Source organism: Parasteatoda tepidariorum, chromosome 1, assembly GCF_982258835.1.
Source record: "Parasteatoda tepidariorum strain Cologne lab strain chromosome 1, Ptep-v5.0, whole genome shotgun sequence".
NCBI lineage: Eukaryota > Metazoa > Arthropoda > Arachnida > Araneae > Theridiidae > Parasteatoda > Parasteatoda tepidariorum.
The window spans coordinates 84,270,908-84,290,331 of NC_141755.1; the positions used below are offsets into that span (position 1 = coordinate 84,270,908).

At 28.6% G+C, this 19,424-nt stretch overlaps 1 protein-coding gene across 9 annotated transcripts in view; it reads left to right on the plus strand.

Moving 5' to 3' along the window:
* Positions 1–19,424, plus strand: part of axo (axotactin) — a 108,252-nt gene that overhangs the window by 73,858 nt on the left and 14,970 nt on the right. For all 9 annotated transcript variants that reach the window (XM_071179537.2, XM_087167943.1, XM_071179535.2 and 6 more), the window contains exons 12-23: positions 460–690; positions 2,113–2,291; positions 3,772–3,914; positions 6,236–6,519; positions 9,667–9,840; positions 10,832–11,054; positions 11,259–11,363; positions 12,153–12,295; positions 13,103–13,354; positions 15,042–15,194; positions 15,273–15,467; positions 17,677–17,817. In XM_071179537.2, coding sequence (XP_071035638.2) covers positions 460–690; positions 2,113–2,291; positions 3,772–3,914; positions 6,236–6,519; positions 9,667–9,840; positions 10,832–11,054; positions 11,259–11,363; positions 12,153–12,295; positions 13,103–13,354; positions 15,042–15,194; positions 15,273–15,467; positions 17,677–17,817 — 2,223 coding nt within the window. The remainder of the gene's footprint in view (positions 1–459; positions 691–2,112; positions 2,292–3,771; positions 3,915–6,235; positions 6,520–9,666; positions 9,841–10,831; positions 11,055–11,258; positions 11,364–12,152; positions 12,296–13,102; positions 13,355–15,041; positions 15,195–15,272; positions 15,468–17,676; positions 17,818–19,424) is intronic.

Genomic DNA, 19,424 nt, shown 5'->3' on the forward strand with positions numbered 1-19,424 from the left:
TTGACTAGTTTTTTTTGTTTAAACATCCAATTATTTCTTTATGAGATTATTTTGTTCTTTAGTGCATATTCTAAATATTGAAAAAGTCAGGAAAACATTAGTCTATAAAGAAATAACCTCCTAAAAAAATACCACTCTTCAAAACTTTCAGATTGAGTAAACTATGACCTTTTGACTGAAAATAAATCTGATATACTAGCCCGGTAGCCTTGTTACTCTTTTCGCCACTAATGCCACTTGTGTTTAGTTTAGTATGGTTAACTAGTTTAGTAATGTATTAGTATAGTAACCAAATGCCTAGTTTTAAAGGATTTGTTAACTTTTTGATCATGAAGACTTTAGGTAAATTTGTGCAAAACTTATACTTCATTAAATCTTACTTTAAAAAAAAAAAAGAAATGTTTCAGACAAGAATTGATGCATTTAAAGATATAAATTTTCATATTAAATCCACTTTAGGTTTTATTGGGTGTATGAGAGATATATATGTTGCTGGTGATTGGATTGATCCGAGGACAGTTGTTGATACAAATCAAGTGTCTGGAAAGGTTTCGTTAGATAGTTGCCTTCTAGTTAACTTGTGCAATAATCCATATGCTTGTGAACATGGAGGTACATGCTATGTTGAAAAAGGAGAAACATATTGTGATTGTGAAAAAACTGGATATACTGGGCGGACATGCCATTTTTGTGAGTTTTATACTTAAATTTTGTTTTTAGTTATTCTTTGAGATTTATTACCTTTTTGTTGTCTTTATCTTGTCTTGATAAATTGTATATGTAATATTAATAATTGATATCTTTATTTTTTGTGTGCTTTCATTGAGTATAAATGGCTAGTATAAACAGGTAATCATTATTTTTTTTAAAAATAATAAAAATAATTTTATTATTTTATTTGGTAAATTTTTTTTATGTTAAATAAATGTTTTTGATCTGAGTGATATTTTTTTCAGAAAAAAATAGTTTAGAAAAAAAAAGGTTATAGTTCATTTCAAAGTTGGCATAGTTTATAACATTTATATGTATATTGATTGACTAAACAGAGGACAGTTGTAAGGGCTTTAGAAATATAGTATAACTATAGTTTTTAATGATTGCCGCTAATACTACAATTAATTCATTAGAGATTGTGCTTTGAGTCTCAGCAGATCTGATATTGATGTACACTTTTACACCACTTTTTCTCAGCTTTTTGTCCTAGACTATGATGATAAGCAGAGTCCATTTGGTGATAAATATCTGTACTTTTATTCACTTTCTACCTCTAAAAATCGTAATCATGCTACTGCATGTTGATTGGTTCTGGTTGCATCTATGTTAGCATAGCTTGACATTCACTTTAAATGTTCTCTTATGAATTGGTTAATTAGTTATATGCAATCTGAAGAATGCTTTTCTTAACTTAATTTATAAATCTGTAGGGTTGGGATGATATCACTACTATATTATTGATGCTATCATGGGCGACACCCTTGTTTTATATATACACTAAAATGAAGGTTTAGAAGTTTCTGTACTCTTAAAACTGTTTTTCATTTGAAATAAGGTGTTATTAAAAATTATTCATAGCTTTAAGTTTTCTGAGAAAAGTTTTTTTAAGATCATACCTTTCAAGTCAAATGACATTTCCAAATTGTATCAGAATCTTCATTATACAAAGTAATTAAAACTGAGAGCAATTAAGATTGTTAAAATATTTGGGTTACAGAGGTTAATTATTCATCATTTACTTTCAATCTTTCAAAAATAAAATTTATTAGTATTAAATGATTATTGAAATGATTAAATTATTTTAATTCTGAACAAAGTTACTATTCTGAAAAAAAAAAGTTCATAAATTAAAAAAAAAAAAAAAAAAAAAAACATTTAAAGTGCCAGCTTTTTCTAAACAGAGTAATAATTAGCAGTAATGTAGTATTTTTAAAATAATTAAAAAGATATACTTTTTAAAATAAATTTTTGTTTATAAGATTTGATTTTCGGAACATTTACTGAAGAGAGCAAAAACTTATTATTGTAGCCTTACTTTCCAAAGTTTTTACTCATTTTTAAGGTGCAGATTCCTACTTAGTTAATGATTTGTATTTTTGAATGAATTTTTCTTTTCAGCATTGTATAAACGCACTTGTGAAGAATTATATCTTGTGGGATATCGGAAAAAAGGAGTGTACACCATCGACATTGATCGAAATGGCCCGCTTCCTTCAGCTCATGTTTACTGTGATATGGGTAGTGATACTGGAGGTCAAATTATTACAAGGGTGGAGAACAATATGCCTCCAGAAATGGTGAACAACAATTATTTAACATTTCAATTATGTTACCTTCTCTTCTATATTTGTATTCATTTCATAAGTTCACTTATTAATGTTAGAATTAGCTCACCAGACAATCACCCTTATAAAAATTACAATAAGCATAATTTATTTAATACTGTGTAACTCTCTTTTTTTTTATTATTGATTGTGTTTGCTCACTGAGGTAGCCACTAAGAAATATTTTAACATTCTGGATAACATTCCTTCATTCAACATTTTCAAGATGAATATGTTGCTGTTACCCCGATTTTTTGCAATATGATGACAGCAACTTTGATTGTTCCTGGATTGACCTGTGAAATCTACTGTCTTGAATCCTGTAGAAAAATCGGTTAGACATGTTAGAATAGCAGGCGAAATGCAAAAATGAGCGTCTTTGCAACTTTGGAGGATTTGGGTGATTTGATAGATCATATAAATTGGTGGTTTTACGTGATTTCTACATTGGCTTAAACTGGATGTGATGTGCCTACTTAAAGCTTGTGGGCTCTCTTCTTAACTAAATTTTGAATCAGTGTTTTGAGACCAGAGATTAAATTACACAATATTAAATGATTTTTTTCGAGATTTCTCTAGGGGTGACTAATTTTTTTATCTGTTGAGCTTATGGAATTTTTTTTATCTGTTGAGCATGGTGCATAGCATTTTTAAAAAGTGCTTAAAGGTGCTTATTTTCGATTTTCGTTTTTAAATGCCCTTAAAGGTACTTTTTTTATTGGGTGTTTTTAAAAAGTGCTTAATTTTCCATTTTCGAAAATGAGATTTTTTTTCTTTATCATGTCTATTTTCGCCATGTATTATGCAAAAGCGTGCTTTTCACATTGTTCTATTCAATGTTTTCACAATTCATTCAACCACAATCCATTTATACGTACTATCGGTCGGTAGCGTATGAAAGCACTAATCGTTTTACATGTTTGATTAAATACTTTCGGGTCCACATGTGCGACTACTGAGCTGGATTCGGTGAGATTCAAAGGAGTTCTTTGTCAGAAAGTAGTTCTTTATCATGATCATCTGAAGTCTTTAAAAATTATTTTGCATTTTGTTAATGTATATAATGATTAAAAAATACTTTTTGAGTGCTTAAAAAGTACTTAAATGGTGCTTATTTTTTGTTGAAAGATTTGACTACGCACCCTGTTTAATAATGAAGTAACATTAATTGAAATTATATATCTGTTATCAAATTAAAATAAAGTACAATATAATATAAAATTTTTTTAAAATAGGAATATGCTACTAAATTATCAGAATGTAGAATACAAAGTATCACTTAATTATTAAATTGCAATTGTTTATAAATGCAATAATTTTGCTTTTTTATTAAATTTTTTTTGTTTGTTTAATAGGCATTTGGATGTTTTATAGTTCATAGTATTTTATCTTTCTTAAAAAAAATTTTATTCTAAAGGGAAAACTGCAAATATAATTTATTTTACTTATTTAGGTTATTAGGAAAAAAGGAATGAAATCGTTTACAGTAGAAGTTGCATATAGAGAGTTCACACCTGAAATGCTTCAGTCACTCGTTAGACATTCAAAAGTTTGCTCTCAGTACATGAAATACGAATGTTTCAAGACTCCTCTTGGGTAATTAATTTATCTTACACTTTCTGTTTTAAATTTTTTTGTATGCTAAATGCTTCTTAAATCAATATTTTGAAATACCATTTATTTATTTTCTTAAATCCAGGGATGAGATTTTTCCGCTTTTTAACTGATTTCCGCTTTTTTCACTTTTATCTCTTGAATTTCAGCTTTTTTTATCAAAAATTTAGATTTTTCTAAAAATTTCTCTTTTTCTTATAAGTATTCCGCTTTTTCAGAAAATTCACCCATTTTCAAAGAGAAACAGAAAATTCAAACTACATAGCTACCAATCCTTTCTCATTTTTACTTATTTTAGCTATTTTCTCCCCTTTTACACGCAGCAGATAAGATTTTCCGAATTTTTTACCCTCCCTCCAGATAGATCCGATTTTTGTAGTTCAAACGATGCTGTTTCTGACAAGCCTTTTAGAGGTCCCAAGCCTGGAATCTGCTAATATCTCGATTCTTATTCACACGATTTTAATATCAAACATAGCTTTTCATATTTGCGTGTTGAGATTCTTATTCATGGGATTTGAATATTGTACGTTGTGATTCATATTTATGCCTTTTTAAAAACCTATGAAGCGATTCGTATTCACGCAAGTTTAAAATTCAATGTCTTGATTTGCTCATGCTGTTTATAATATCAAACATTGATTTTCGTATTTATACGTGATTTTAAAATAAGGCATTGGAATTCGCATTCACGCATTCTAAAAATTATGCATCATAATTCTTATTTATGCAATCTAAAAATTACGCATCATGATTCGTATTTACGCGATCTAAAAATTATGAATCGTGATTTGTATTTATGCGTTTTAAAAATTCTATATCCCAGTTTGTATTTTCTCATTTTCAAAATCGTATATCTAGTTTCATATTCATGTGATTTCAAAATCCATAATTGTTATTCATACTCACGTAATTTTAAGATCAACTATCGCGATTCTTGTAAGAAGTAAATTTTTTTAAAAATTAGTTACTATAAAGGTGACTGTTTTTCTAACGACGATTATTAGTTTATGTAAGTGTTACAACATCAGAGAAACTGGAAAGGAATATATTCAAAACTTACATTCTGTGCTTGCGAAGAAGAAAAAATAGGATTTGTCGCAAGATGTTTGAATATGGACTAACAACTAAATATAGCAAACATAAAAGATATAGGAAACAAAAGCAATCACTTAAAAAGGGATTTAATTTTTTTTTTTTTTTTTTTTTTTTTTTTTTGGAAGAAGAGTTAATTAACTCATCATCAAAATTTTATTTATAATTGCTGTTATTATGAAATAAAAATTTGAAATTATCAAATAAAAAACAATTATCTAAACAGTTGCTGATTGTCATGTAATTTTTCAAACTGAAATAGCAATTTTTGTATGTTAAGGAGTTATTATGTATTTCTACTTCACTGTTATTGATATGTTTCAAAGGGCTCTAGTTAGATTAGACTATAACATGAACATCATGATTTGGTCCATTGTTAAAGGTTTTTTTCCCAATATAATTTAAAAAGTAATATTACTGATATATTTGCTATAAATAACATAACAGTATTTATTAAAAGAAATGAAATATTATAGTTTTTCAAGTAATAATTGTCTCTTATGTGAACTGAGGAAAAATATAATTTCCAGCTTTATTTTTTCAATTGGTAATTTTTATTTTCACTAAATGTTAAGTATCAATGAAATCATTTATATAATATTAGATTAGTACACAATTGTATGTCAACACATTATTTATTACCTTAAACTGTCTGGAATTTATTATTAAAGGGTTGCGCTTGCGTAAAATTTACTGTCGTGGAAATTCAGCTTTTTTGTCTTTTGGCTAATCTCATCCCTGTAAATCTAATCTAACCATGATTTAGCTATTACCTTAACATCATCAAAATAGTTAACAAAAATTATTTATCAATCGGAGTGAGATTAAAAAGAAAATATATGAATTAAATCTAAAAATTTTTGTTTACTGAATTTTGTAGTTTTATCCCTTAAGTTAATGCTGAGCAAGACATTCCAATTATACAACAATCTGTTCATAAATGAAGTAGATAAATATATTTAAATATTTTTATTAATTAAATTTTAATGATAAAAGACAAAGAATAAGAAGGAGGGAATTTTTTTTAAATAAGTGTTGTAAAGGTATCATTAATTTCTTAAAACTACGTTTGTGAAAGCACAATTTTATGGGTGATTTTGTGAAGGTACCTCTAAACAGTAATAAATTTGCACTGGACAGACTCATTATTTTATTGATGTCTGTTATTTAAAAATGATTCTGAAAAGTTTTCACTTCTCTTAAAATAGGCTTCGGACATATACGTGGATGGAGTCATCTGGCAGTAAGAGATATATTACTAGTATTGGCAGTCAGTCTGAGGGCTGCAAATGTGCAGAAAATCATAGTTGTGCTAATTCTTCTTTTTTGTGTAATTGTGATATTGCTGATGCTCGCTGGAGAGTTGATGATGGGGATTATACTAGTCCAACACATTTAGGCATCACTAAAATCTATGTATTACAGCCAGATAATTTGGATGCTTCGGCTGAAGGCCGCCTTACTCTTGGTCCATTGGAATGTGTGGAAACAGGTGGGTAAATTAAAGAAAAAAGCATCATTGCAAAATGTATTTTTCATTGAAGCTTTATACGTAATTAAAAATAGTCTATTGTTCAAAGAATTCATTACTAACTTGTACATATAATTTTTTTTAAATTGCTGTTAAAAGTCAATTAAAAAATATAAACACAATAAAAAAATTTTTTAAATTCTTCTCTAAGTATGTAAGTTTTTCTTTCATCTCTTGCCAAGCTTCTTACTAAAATTTGAAACCAAATATTTATAGTAGTTTTTTTTCTAACTTATGTCTGTTTGTTATATTAATTTTTAACTATATGCTATGCTGAGTTCTGTTACTTTTAAGAATGCACTTTTGTGTCTTTTTTTTCTTTCTTTTTGTTGCAATGCATATTGCAGTGGTACAGTTAGGATGGAAGCTTTATCTTATAAAAAATTTATTGACTGTAAAAATTTGCGACTTCACTTTTTGCTGTAGTAGTTCACATATTGCACATTTTTAACCTTTTTTCAAATTCCATGTTTGATACAGGGGTTGCATTTCACCTCAAATTCCTAAAAATATGTGCAACCCTTAAAATTCCTAAAAATCTACTAAGATTTTGCTGTTGTTTCTAAAAAAAAATGAAGTTATACGGAAAACACTGATAAAATCACCCAGAATCAGGAATTACCCTACACCGTCATTTTTAAACGAAATCTGCACAAGTTGTCACTTCTCTACAAGGAGAGTCACATCACCTCTTCAAAGGGAAAAAAACAAGTTTTGCAAGGTTAACTGCTGCATTCAGACGCATGATTGGCTTTTTTCATGACGTGATTATTTTCCTCCTGACGTCACACGCTTCTCCCCTCCCATATCTCCTCGTCCATCCCAGAGTTCTCAAACGAGATCTCTTTGGCTACTGACATCAAAATATTGCTTTCAGAAGCCTTTTTTGTTAGTTTTCAGTCCTCGTAGCAGTTGATTTGTTCTGATTGATTTGGAATCGCTCAATGGAATTTTTTATTTCTCCCAGTTCTAGTAACATAAACATTTTCAATAATTTTGCTGCTGTCTTACAGTATTTGTCTTCATTAAAATTGATACCAGATACCATTGAAAAAGGATAAACCGAATTCCAGAATGATTGGTTTGAAAAATAACTAGATTGTATCTTTAAAAAAACCGAAATTCCAGAATGATTAGTTTGAAAAATAACTAGATTATATCTTTAAAAAATAATGGTTGGAATCTGTGGCTAGTGATCTATATTCCGCGAAGTGTGGTTTATGTTGCAAATGTTTTAGTTATGCTCGAGTTAGATCTCATTATAAAGGAACAAAGAGATCTTCGCTAGTTTGATGAGAGATTTACAAGCAATGGTGAAGGAAAAGTATTTGATTGGGTGCCAAATAGAAATAGTGGTGATACTGTTGTTCTTAGCCAGCAAAATCAAATTTTAAAAGCTGAATCTCTATGGTGTGCTGAGATGTAGCTGAGAAAAATATTTCTTTTAAATCTTGTAGAGATACAGTCGATTTATTCAGAGTAATATTTCCAGATTCCCCCATAGCGTTGGCAATACAGCTTAAAGAAAGGAAACTGCTTATGTACTGAACCAGGGTATTTCAAAACAGTTTGAAAGTCTTTTGATAAAGGATATTGATAAAGCAGCTAAAATAACATTAGCATTTGATGAAAGTGCTAATGTACAGAACAAGCAGTAATTAAATGTATATGCCAGATACTGGTCAAGTTTAATTTGGTAACGTGTAGATATCTGAAAAGTGTATTTTTAGGTCATGCTACAGCTGACATTATTTTAAATGAACTTTTGGATGTTCTATCTATTCAATAACTTTAAGATGTTCTATCATTAAGATTCCATTAAGTATAGTAATATGTCTCTCAATGGATATGTCTCTCAATGGATCCTAATCTTAACAAAAGTGTGATGAAAAAGTTTTCTGATGAAATAGATCAAAACAAAATACGCTTTCAATTTGCATGTGGCAAATAATGCGTTTAAAGTTCTTCTGAATGCATTAGAAATAAACTTTGATGAGTTTGCCAATGATGTGTATTTTTTCCTAAAGAACAGTGCTGTGCGTAGGGAAGATTTTAAATAGAAAAATAACAGAAGAGACTGCATAGATTTTATTGAGGCATTTTAATAGTGGATGGCTTACAGCAGCTAGATGAGCGGTGGGCAAATACATTTTCGGAAAATTTTTTATGCCTTCTGCCTTAACAAAAACTGTAGGATAAGCAGCTAAGTACTTCAAGCAGATATAAACATATCTGTGAGAATTTAAGAAAGCCAACAGTTTTTTTTAAAAATCTTTTATCACTTATACACCTAAGCACTATAAAACCTTTTCTTTATGTTTCCAAAGCGAATGCCGACGACACACCTGCTGTTCATCGAAATGAAACTGATCAGACAAGTTATGATCAGTGTTTTCACTACAGCGCGAGAAAGCGAGAACCTCGCATATTTTTTTCTATTCTCGCATTAAAAAATGATAACCGCGAGAAATTCGCGCATTCTATAAATTAATTTCAAAATTCGCGAATTTCTCGCATTTTGGAAAAAGCTTCGAATTAAGCCATTTAGAATAAAATCTGTTTCACTTTTCTTCCTTGATCTTTCATTATTTTCAACTTCTGCCCCGTTATCTAGCTTAAGCTAGATAAGCTATTTACCAGTATTGTTCAGAACCTTTTCCAAAAACAGAACACAACCCCTTTCAGAACACATTTCTCTGCAACCACGTGTTTACCGTAAGGTTTCTTCATGTAAGACTTTCAAATTTTTAATGCACTAATGTAAGATGGACAAATACCTTGTAAAGGCAAAATTTGGTGATGATGCACCAAAAATATTCAATGCTTTAAAAAATAGAAGACGTTAAAAATGTGTTATAATTAAAGAAATGATTTTTTTTCAAGAGTTTTTAATTTTTAGAAATCTCACTTAACTTTTTGAAATCTCACCCTGTTTCTGAGAAAGGGTGAGAAATTCTCACCCATTTTTTTTCTATGATGAAAACACTGATGATTCAATTTATAAAAGATCCTAATTCATAATGTTATCCTAAATTTTTGGTGCCATGTTTATATGTATCCATTTTACTCCTTTATCTTCTTTAAAAATAAAATTTGGTTTGTTTTCAGATACTCAAGAGTATGTTATTACCTTCAAAACATGGAATTCATTCATTGAGGTTCCTGGATGGCGTAGAGGAGATATTGCTTTCAGTTTTAGGACATCCAATAGTCAAGCTGTCTTAATATATCAATCTTCTATTCATCATAGTCATGGTTATTTGAGAGTACTTTTGATAAATGGTAATTATTAATTTCCTGCAATGCTTCCACTTATCAGAACGATCCTGGAATAGTCAGGGAATATTGCATTTATCTTGCCAAAATTTTGAAAATCCAGACTATAAACTTGGAAGCATTCTGAAAATCGAAATTTAAATTTATATGATTTTCATATTAAGTTCATATTTGATAGCTTAGTTCATGTTCAATAACTTAGGAACCATTTGATCAATTGTGCTCAAATTTTGTATTTTGCCATTATTTAAAATCATGCCAAAATTCATGTACCGTACAATTCACCTTTTTTTAAAAATATTATTTAATAAAATAATAAATTATTTTTAAAAGTTATTTTTTTAATGGAATTATCTTAGGATGAACTAATTTTCTAACCCTAAAAATAGTTTTGAAAGTTCTCGTGATATTGCGAACTATGCAAAAAGTCAGATTAATATTAAGAGGTATAGGGCAAAATTAGGAAATTTTGCCAGTGGCTAGTTGTAGAATATATGACAGTGGCCACTTTTTCTAATTTTGTTTTCAAAATTGTTTAAATGATTTAATAAACTTAATGTATGGGATTTATTTTGAAGCATTTCTCCAAATATGGTAAACATTACAAGGTTCATTTTTAAAAGGAAGAAAATTTTTAAAGAAATAACGTATTTTTCAGAATACTATAAAACTATTCATAAAGTTTCATACATATTAAAAAAACATTTTGTATCCAGTTATGTAACAATAATGCATTTTTTTAATTGTTTATTGCAAAAACTGCATTTCTTTCTTTCATCTTTAACATTGTTTAAAAGATGCAAATTCTACAATTAAATATGTTATTGATTTTTTCTGACATATTTGACTTAATAATATACATAGGAAGCAAAGTAAACTGTTATCCACAAACCAGTTATCAGTATTTTTGAATTTAAAGCCTTTGCATGTATACATGTTAAATATGAACATTTTAAGCCAATATGTTCTAAAAAAGAATTATGTATTTATATTTTAGATTATGAATTATCATTTGAGTTCACACTAAACAATCGTCCTCGCAGTGTGAGAGTTACTTCGAGAAGAAAACTGAATTCTGGGGAATGGCAGCAAGTTTGGGTGGATCACGATACTTATCATATGCGTTTTACTGTCAATTTAGATTCTGTCATGGTTGATTATGGTGAATCACATGGTGTAGGTCCTTTTGAAGGTCCACTCTATGTGGGAGGTGTCTTAGAGTAAGTATTAATATTTTGTGCTTTTCAATATAATACTAAATTTTTAATAATTTGGTTATAATTACAGAATTTTTGATTTGGTTATAATTACGGAAACAAGCTGTGTTACGTTTTTAAATCTTATTTTAAGTACGAATTCTATTTTGATATTGAATTTAAAGCTGTATATTTATATCTATGTACCATATTTACTTTTTGTTTTAGAGCTGTTTCTGGTGATTCTTCAATAAAAGAAGGATTTATAGGGTGCTTTAGAGGATTAGTAATTAATGATGTTGTAGTCGATCTGTATAAGCACATGACTAGAAGGTTAGTAAATATGTTTCATACTAACAATTACTAATTTCTTTCTAACACTTAATTATAACAATTTCACGCTAACAATTTAGATAACAATAAAGTTATCTACATTGACTAAGTTTTAGGAAAAAGTTTTTTTTAATTAGGTATTGTTTTATATTTTCTTAGTAGTACAGCAAATGTAGACTAAAAGTTTAATATATAAATGTTTTAAAATAACTGGAAAACATTTTTTATTAGAAAAAAAGAAATTATAGTGTTTTGTATGTTAAAAATAATCTGTGCACAAAATACACAATATACTGTCATAAACCCACGTATTTTAATTTAAAACAAAATATGATATTCTAGGAAAAAAAAAAGTTTTTATCAGTAAAAAAAAATTTTTTTTTCAGTCAGTTTCCCTTTCTTTCACCTTACATTGAGCTTATAATTAGACTTAAGTGATGAAAAAAATCTTATATCTTTCTCTAGAATCTTAGAGAATAAGCATTTGCTACAAATTTTGTGTCAGTTGCGGAAAATAAAGACCTTCATATATTTCTGAAGTTTTTTTCTTTCCAATTCTAATTTGAAGGTTTTATTCTAAAAGAAAAAGTTCTCTAATCTTCTAACACAGAGAAAAAAATTTATTCTATGCATACCAAAGAGTTACTTTAAGGAAATTATTACATTTTAGGTTCTAGGTAAGGCTGTTTATTCTATCAATATTTTGTAATTGTATATTTAATTTTGTTTTAGTTATTGTTTAATTTTTTATTTTGTGTTTTTTTTTAAAAACCTATTTTATACTTTTAGTGAATCGGCAATTGTTCATGGATGTCAACCATCCTGTGCTTCTAGCCCTTGTCAAAATGGAGCTACTTGTGTTGAATATTGGGGGTCTTACATGTGTGATTGTGTTAATCCATTTGCCCATTCTGGAAAAAATTGTGAGACAAGTATGTATATGTTATTTTGATTTGATTACACATGATAAGGTTTTAGATAATACTATTTTGTTGTTCTCTCTTCTGTTATTACTAAACCTTTCACACATGAAACTTTTATTTGAATTGTCCAACTCCGTGTTAGCTCATCTTGAGACACATGATTTCTTAAAATTAAATGAATGTATTTTGTTTGTACTGTTGTACAGACTTTATTGTTGCCTATTTGGCAACAGAAATAAACTGGAGATGTAGGAAAATTGTATTCCTGCAACAGCTCACTGTGAACTAGAGAGTCATGGAGGTTAAAGCTTCACAGTTTCATGACTAACAGGATGTAATATAGTCAGCATTGCTCTCCAAACTAACTGGTATCTAAAACTGGGTGAGCTTCAACCCATCATTGGTGATTGAACCCCAGTTCTTCACAACAGTTCAGTGCCTTAGCCACTGAGCTATCACAGCAAACTGGAGGTGTATTAATTTTAAAATAAGTTAGAAATGACTTGTACAAACATGAATGTGAGGTTAACTTAATTGTTTTAATAAACAGAAAGATGGCACACTATTTAAATAAATTCAGAGGTCTTAAATTAAAATAAATATAGTTCATCTGTTTATTTTTTTTAAACGTAATCTTATAATAAATATTTTCTAAGAGTTATCTCTAATTTAAATTATTTTACTCAGTCATAAATAGTTATAAAATGCTAGCAATTATCATTAATAATTTCTGCTTAAATATAAACCAGGCACCATTTTTTTCTCTATATTTTAAAACTGAATGTAATCTCTTGTTTTTTTCTTTCTTTTCTATAGACATCAATATAAATGCTATGACTGTGGTTACACCTGGCTCATATTATCACCATAAAAATGAAGGAAATGAAACGAATCCTGTTTTGGAAAAAGATATTCTTCTAAACTTCCGGACATTTGAGAAGGAAGGAATTTTACTCTATGCTTTTGATCATTACAATAATTTTGTGCAACTCCATTTTGCTAATAAAAAAGTGTACTTTACTTTCAATTCAGATCAAACTGTGTATCAGCTGCATGCAGAAGCTCAGGGTTAGTAAAGTTATCTCATTATTTTATTGCTCATTCATTTAAAGTAAACAGGTGTATAAAATGGTGTGAAGGACAGTAAAATTAATGAAGACCTAGACATGTTTCAGCGTTGCATGTACTTCTTCGTCAGTAGCAGGAGTGGCAAAATAGAGATGATATAATTCGGCGCATGTTATGTCACATTAATTAAAATAAATATACAAGTTAAACAGGGTGCGTAGTGTTTTTAAAAAGTGCTTAAAGGTGCTTATTTTCGATTTTCGTTTTTTAAAAGCCCTTAAAGGTGCTTTTTTCCATGTGTGTTTTTGAAAAGTGCTTAATTTTCACTTTTCCGAAATGTGATATTTTCTTTGCTATGTTGATTTTTGCTGCAAATTTCACAAAAAGACATTGTCCTATTCAATGTTTTCACAATTAATTCAACCACAATCTATTTCGGTGTACCGTCAGTCTGTAGTGTATGAAAACACCATTTGTTTTACATGTTTGATGAAATACTTGCGTATACTGAGCTAGATTCACTGGTAAGGATTTTTGTCTCTCATGTGCAACCCTGCTTCATTTTGCAAGAGATTTTCAATTTCAGACTTCATTTTCCGCCCTCTGTAATAGAATCACTCGAATTTTTTACTGATTACGGGGACCAACTAAACATAGTCAATATTTTTTTCTCTGTTAGCGATAGAAAGTTTCATTTCTCTTGTTAATTTCATCGTTTGTGACGCGCCATCGTCTTCGTCACTGTAAATAAAACCGGATAAAACCATCAATTGTCAAAAACTTGCCAACCCTGTCTAATTATGATATTTTTCAAAGTGCTTACAAATTTTTTTGAGTGCTTAAAAGGTGCTTATTTTTTGTTGAATAATTTGGCTATGCGCCTTGTTAAAGAGTAGCAATATAAATTGGCAATGCAAATTAAAATTTACTAAATCTCCTAACATTTGGAAAAAAATGGTGCACTTAAGGATCATTAACAATGTTTGTTTTTGATGATGTGGAAAAACTCCCAGAAATCCAGGTATCCAAAAACTTGCCAACCCTGTCTAATTATGATATTTTTCAAAGTGCTTACAAATTTTTTTGAGTGCTTGAAAAGGGCTTAAAAGGTGCTTATTTTTTGTTGAATAATTTGGCTATGCACCTTGTTAAAGAGTAGCAATATAAATTGACAATGCAAATTAAAATTTACTAAATCTCCAAACATTTGGAAAAAAATGGTGCACTTAAGGATCATTAACAATGTTTGTTTTTGATGATGTGGGAAAACTCCCAGAAATCCAGGTATGCATGAAACATGTTTAAAAATGATATGAATTATTAGAGGGAAGAAAGAGTGTACTTTAGAGTCACCTTTCTTGGGGATCTTCATGTGTAAAATTTTTCATATTAGTAGTAGTGTAAGAAAAAGTTAGTTATTGTTTAAACATTTGCTTTTAAGGCTTAGTTCAAATTTGTGTGGTTAGTTACATACTGATTAATATTTTACGGACTAGTAAATTTAAGAAAATACTTTTGTGAAAAAAAAGTGATTCTGGAAATTTTAACATAAAAATATAGGAAACCTGAAAAAGTTTAGAAAATTACAATCTAGAACTTAATCTAGAACCCTAAAAAATAATCTATAACTCTTGCTATTGTTACCCATTGTTTTTTCAAACTAGTTTTTATACATTTAATTACATAGGACTTTCTAAAGGATTACCAGTGCAAATAAAAGTTGAACGGCAGTTACAACGTACTACACTTTTTGTAAATGACAAAAATTCATCAGCTGATGTTGTTATTAAATTTGTGGGGAAATATTTTCGTATGCCCTGGCGACAAAATCAAGAATTAGGTTTGTATGTTTTGTATTTGATTTGTTTGATTCATAAAGTAATCTAATAATATTTATTGAAGGTACTTTTCATTTCAGAAACTGTTTTTCCACCAAGAGGAACATATCGAACAATAGACCACAACGAAATGTTTTTAGGTCATGTCGGTAGTGGAACCTCTACTAATTTTACAAAATCTGGTTTTGTTGGTTGCATTCAAGGATTTATGATAGGTGATAAACTCTTTGATTTGGAAGCAGCTGCTCTCACCGAAAATGCTGATGCTAAAAACGGTATATTTATTTTTAGCTCAAAATTTGTTTACTGTTTAAGTGATGCTTTAATTTCATTTTTTTTATTACAATAATATTAATCTACCTATTCAATTATCTCATCAAGGCCATTTTAGAATTTTATTCAAAAAATTTTTTTAAACCAATATTTTGTATGTCTTTTTTACTATGTGCTTGTTTGAGAATGTTTTGAAAGTTAGTCTTCTTTGGGTATGTTTTTTTAAGTCATGAATTACAAATGTTTAAGAAGTTTTTTCCAGCTTTACCATATCAGAACAAATTATTTAAGTTATTTGTTGTTGTCCATTCAGTAGGTGATCCATATGTTTGGAATGTATTTTACATTATTAAAATTAATTTTGCAATTGCCAGTGTTTCCTTTTTTGAGAGATTTTTCAAAAGAATTTGCATAAACTAATTTTTAGCCTTTGCTTCTATTTTAGCTATGTATGATTTTATATATGAGTTATTATCAAGAGAACGGGTCTTAATTTTCCTTTCCTCTATGGTTTTTGGCATGTTTGAACATTATAGTAGCAGTTCTCAACTGGTATTCCACGGAACTCTAGGATTCCTTGGAAGGGTCACAGGGACCTGTTTTTACCTGTTATAATTTTCCAAACCCATGATTAAATTTATATCCGATTAATTACCTATTATTTATTGAATATTTTTATGAAATTATTGAATTAAAATGCTTGTGAAGAAAGAAAAGCAAAATTAAAAAGAATTTAAATTACAGTATATTTAATGAATAATGAAGAGAACACATTTATCAAAAATTAGTATTTTTGCATGGAATAAAAATAATCGAATTCAAGAAGAAATTTCCCTCTCCTAATAACCACTCTCAATGTTTATTTTCGTTTTTATCTTAATGAAAACCAAGTTTTAGCTCATGTATATTCAGTTTATACATACTCTTAAAACCAAATTAAAAGACCATATGCTGCTCCACACCTGTAAATTTAACTATGTGACATAAAAGCATCAAAAAAACAATTCAATGAAAAATTTTATTTTCATTCCTTTATTAAATATTTTCAAAATAATTAATAAAATTTCAATCATTGATATTTTATATTTTTTTATTAAGTCTCTTGGTTCCTCTAAAAGATGATCGATTATTTAGGGTTCCTTAGTCGAAAAAAAATTGGGAACCACTACTGCGCTATAGCAGATAAACAAGATAGCTGATTTGTTGTTTTAATCTACCATGGTGCTTAGCGTTTTTAAAAAGTGCTTAAAGGTGCTTTTTTCATTGGGTGTTTTTGAAAAGTGCTAAATTTTCCCTTTTCGGAAATGAATTTTTTTTTTTTACCATGTCGATTTTCAGAACGTATTATGCAAAAGTGTGCTCTTCACATTGTTCAAGTCAACGTTTTCACAATTCATTCAACCACAATCCCTTAAAGGTGCTTTTTTCATTGGGTGTTTTTGAAAAGTGCTAAATTTCCCCCTTTTGGAAATGAATTTTTTTTACCATTTTTTTAACCACCTTTTCGCAATTCATTCAACCACAATCCCTTAAAGGTGCTTTTTTCATTGGGTGTTTTTGAAAATGAATTTTTTTTACCATGTCGATTTTCAGAACGTATTGTGCAAAAGTGTGCTTTTCACATTGTTCAAGTCAACGTTTTCACAATTCATTCAACCACAATCCATTTCGGCGTACCTTCGATTCATGGCGTATGAAAGAGCCAAACATTTTACATGTTTGATAAAATACTTGCTAGTCTGGATTAACGTCTACTGAGCTGGGTTCGCTGAGATTATTGCACTCTCATGTGCAACTCTGCTGCATTTTGCAAGATATTCTCAATTTTAGACTTCATTTTCCACCCTCTGATATCGAACCGAAAAATCTATCTTTTCATGGTGGCTAATATAATCAAGAAAAGAATTCTTTGTCAGAAACTAGTTATTTTGTCATGATCATCTAAAATCTTTGAAAGTTACTTTGCATTTTGTTAATGTATATAGTGCTTAAAAATAGTTTTCAATTGCTTAAAAAGTGCTTATTTTATGTTGAAAAATTTGGCTATGCATCCTGTCTACATTTTAATCAAGTTGTGGTAAACAAATAAGAAGTCATAAAGTCTTTCATAATGTGGAGCATATGGAAAGTCAAATTTTTCTTTTAGCTGATAAGCTTTGTTGTTCTTTCTGGCCATTATTTAATACTTTTTGTGATTTTAAAATATTTTAGGTGACTTAGCTCCTGGGTGTGCAATGCTATGTGATAGTCTGCCATGTCACAATCATGGATTATGTATTGAACACTGGAAGGATAACACAACATCTTGCGACTGTTCTCTCACTTCTTACACTGGAGAAGCATGTCAGAAAGGTTATTTCCTGTTTAAGGTGCTCATCTGTGTTTAAAATAGGATATGATATTTACGACTACTATTTTACTCATTAGAATATTGACCTACAATCTGTATTTGTTCTTTAAAACGAAAAAAAAGGACATTAGAAGTGTTAATATTCTTGTTGTAAATGTACACACTAGTTATATTTTTAATTTGTATTATTTAATCTTTAATCAAAATAATTACAGTTACACGTTAAAAGGTTTTCGATTTTTAATTGTAGCATTGTAGTTTTTATTAGACTCAGTTGCTCACTTTCATTTTTTAAATTCAAAAATAATTTACCGTCGAATGAAAGAAAAGGTGATAAATTTCTATTTTTACTTGTCTTCAATTTTTTCACTATTTTAACTTTGCATTTTTATCAAATTAACTTTATTTGCTTAGAATAAAAAAAAGTATTATTTTTTATTTAAAAAAATTATGTATCCATTTTAGAGATTGTTTTAAAAGAGCATGGTTAGCTCACGAAAATAGGTTTGATATTAATTATACTCTTTTATATTGTATCAATTTGTGCACGTTTTAAGCAACTGGTTGGTTGTTAATGAAGTAGTTTTTATTTTTAAGCGCAATTCAGAAGTTTCTTTCAATAATCTAAAAAAAAAAAGCATTGAGAAAACTCTTGATTATTAATCTGTTTTACTTGATAGATAGATTTTTTTGCTTTTTTTATTTATTTTTACAAACTTTAAAATAGATAACTTCTTGATAGCATCTTCACTCTTAGATGTATTTTCGTATTTAGTTTAATTCAAAATGTTAAAAGATGTGATAATATAACATTTGATATGGTCAAGTTGAACTCTTTGTTGATTAGAAGGGCCCATAGAATGACTTCATCTTATAAATTTAGATACATTTTCATTCAATATTGATTTGCTAACTTTAAAATGTAATTACCTGAGTTTATGTCAAGATAAGTGTTCACTGTTATAAAAATAGTCTTAATACAAGATATTTATTAAATGTTTTCATTAATTATGAAAAATTTCTTATTTACATGTTTAAATGTCCTTCCATGCTCTAAGAAATCTGTTTTTATTGTTTCATGTGACAACATAAAAAGGTATATTTAATACGTATGTTTAATTTAGTTATTGCCATTTATAATTTTCAGTCTTAATTTTTAATTAAATGTTTTTTTTTTTAAATCTTATTTGCTTTTCCATCCTTTTAATTAAATACCAAATGCAGTTAATCTCTCTAATCTTTGAGACCCTGGGGAAAATTGTGCAGAAATTTTCCTGTTAAATTATTACTATTATTACGATATTACTATTCAAAAGCATAAAGGAACCAGTTTTTTTATGTTGGAAAACCGGCATCTGAAAGTCTGGAAAAAGCTGGGACTGGTGCTCAAAGGGTTAAAATTGTAAAACTTCTTCCTACAGACAGTATGCTTAAAAAAAAAAATATTTAAATTGCTGTTATTTTTATTTTTTTGCCAATAAAAAATATTGTATTTACTTTGAAATAAATGTTTTAAGATAATTTCTTTAAATAATACTTGTAAAATAAAAAAAAAAGAACGAATAAGGTCTAGATAATGTAAACACTACATGTAACTAAATCTAAATTC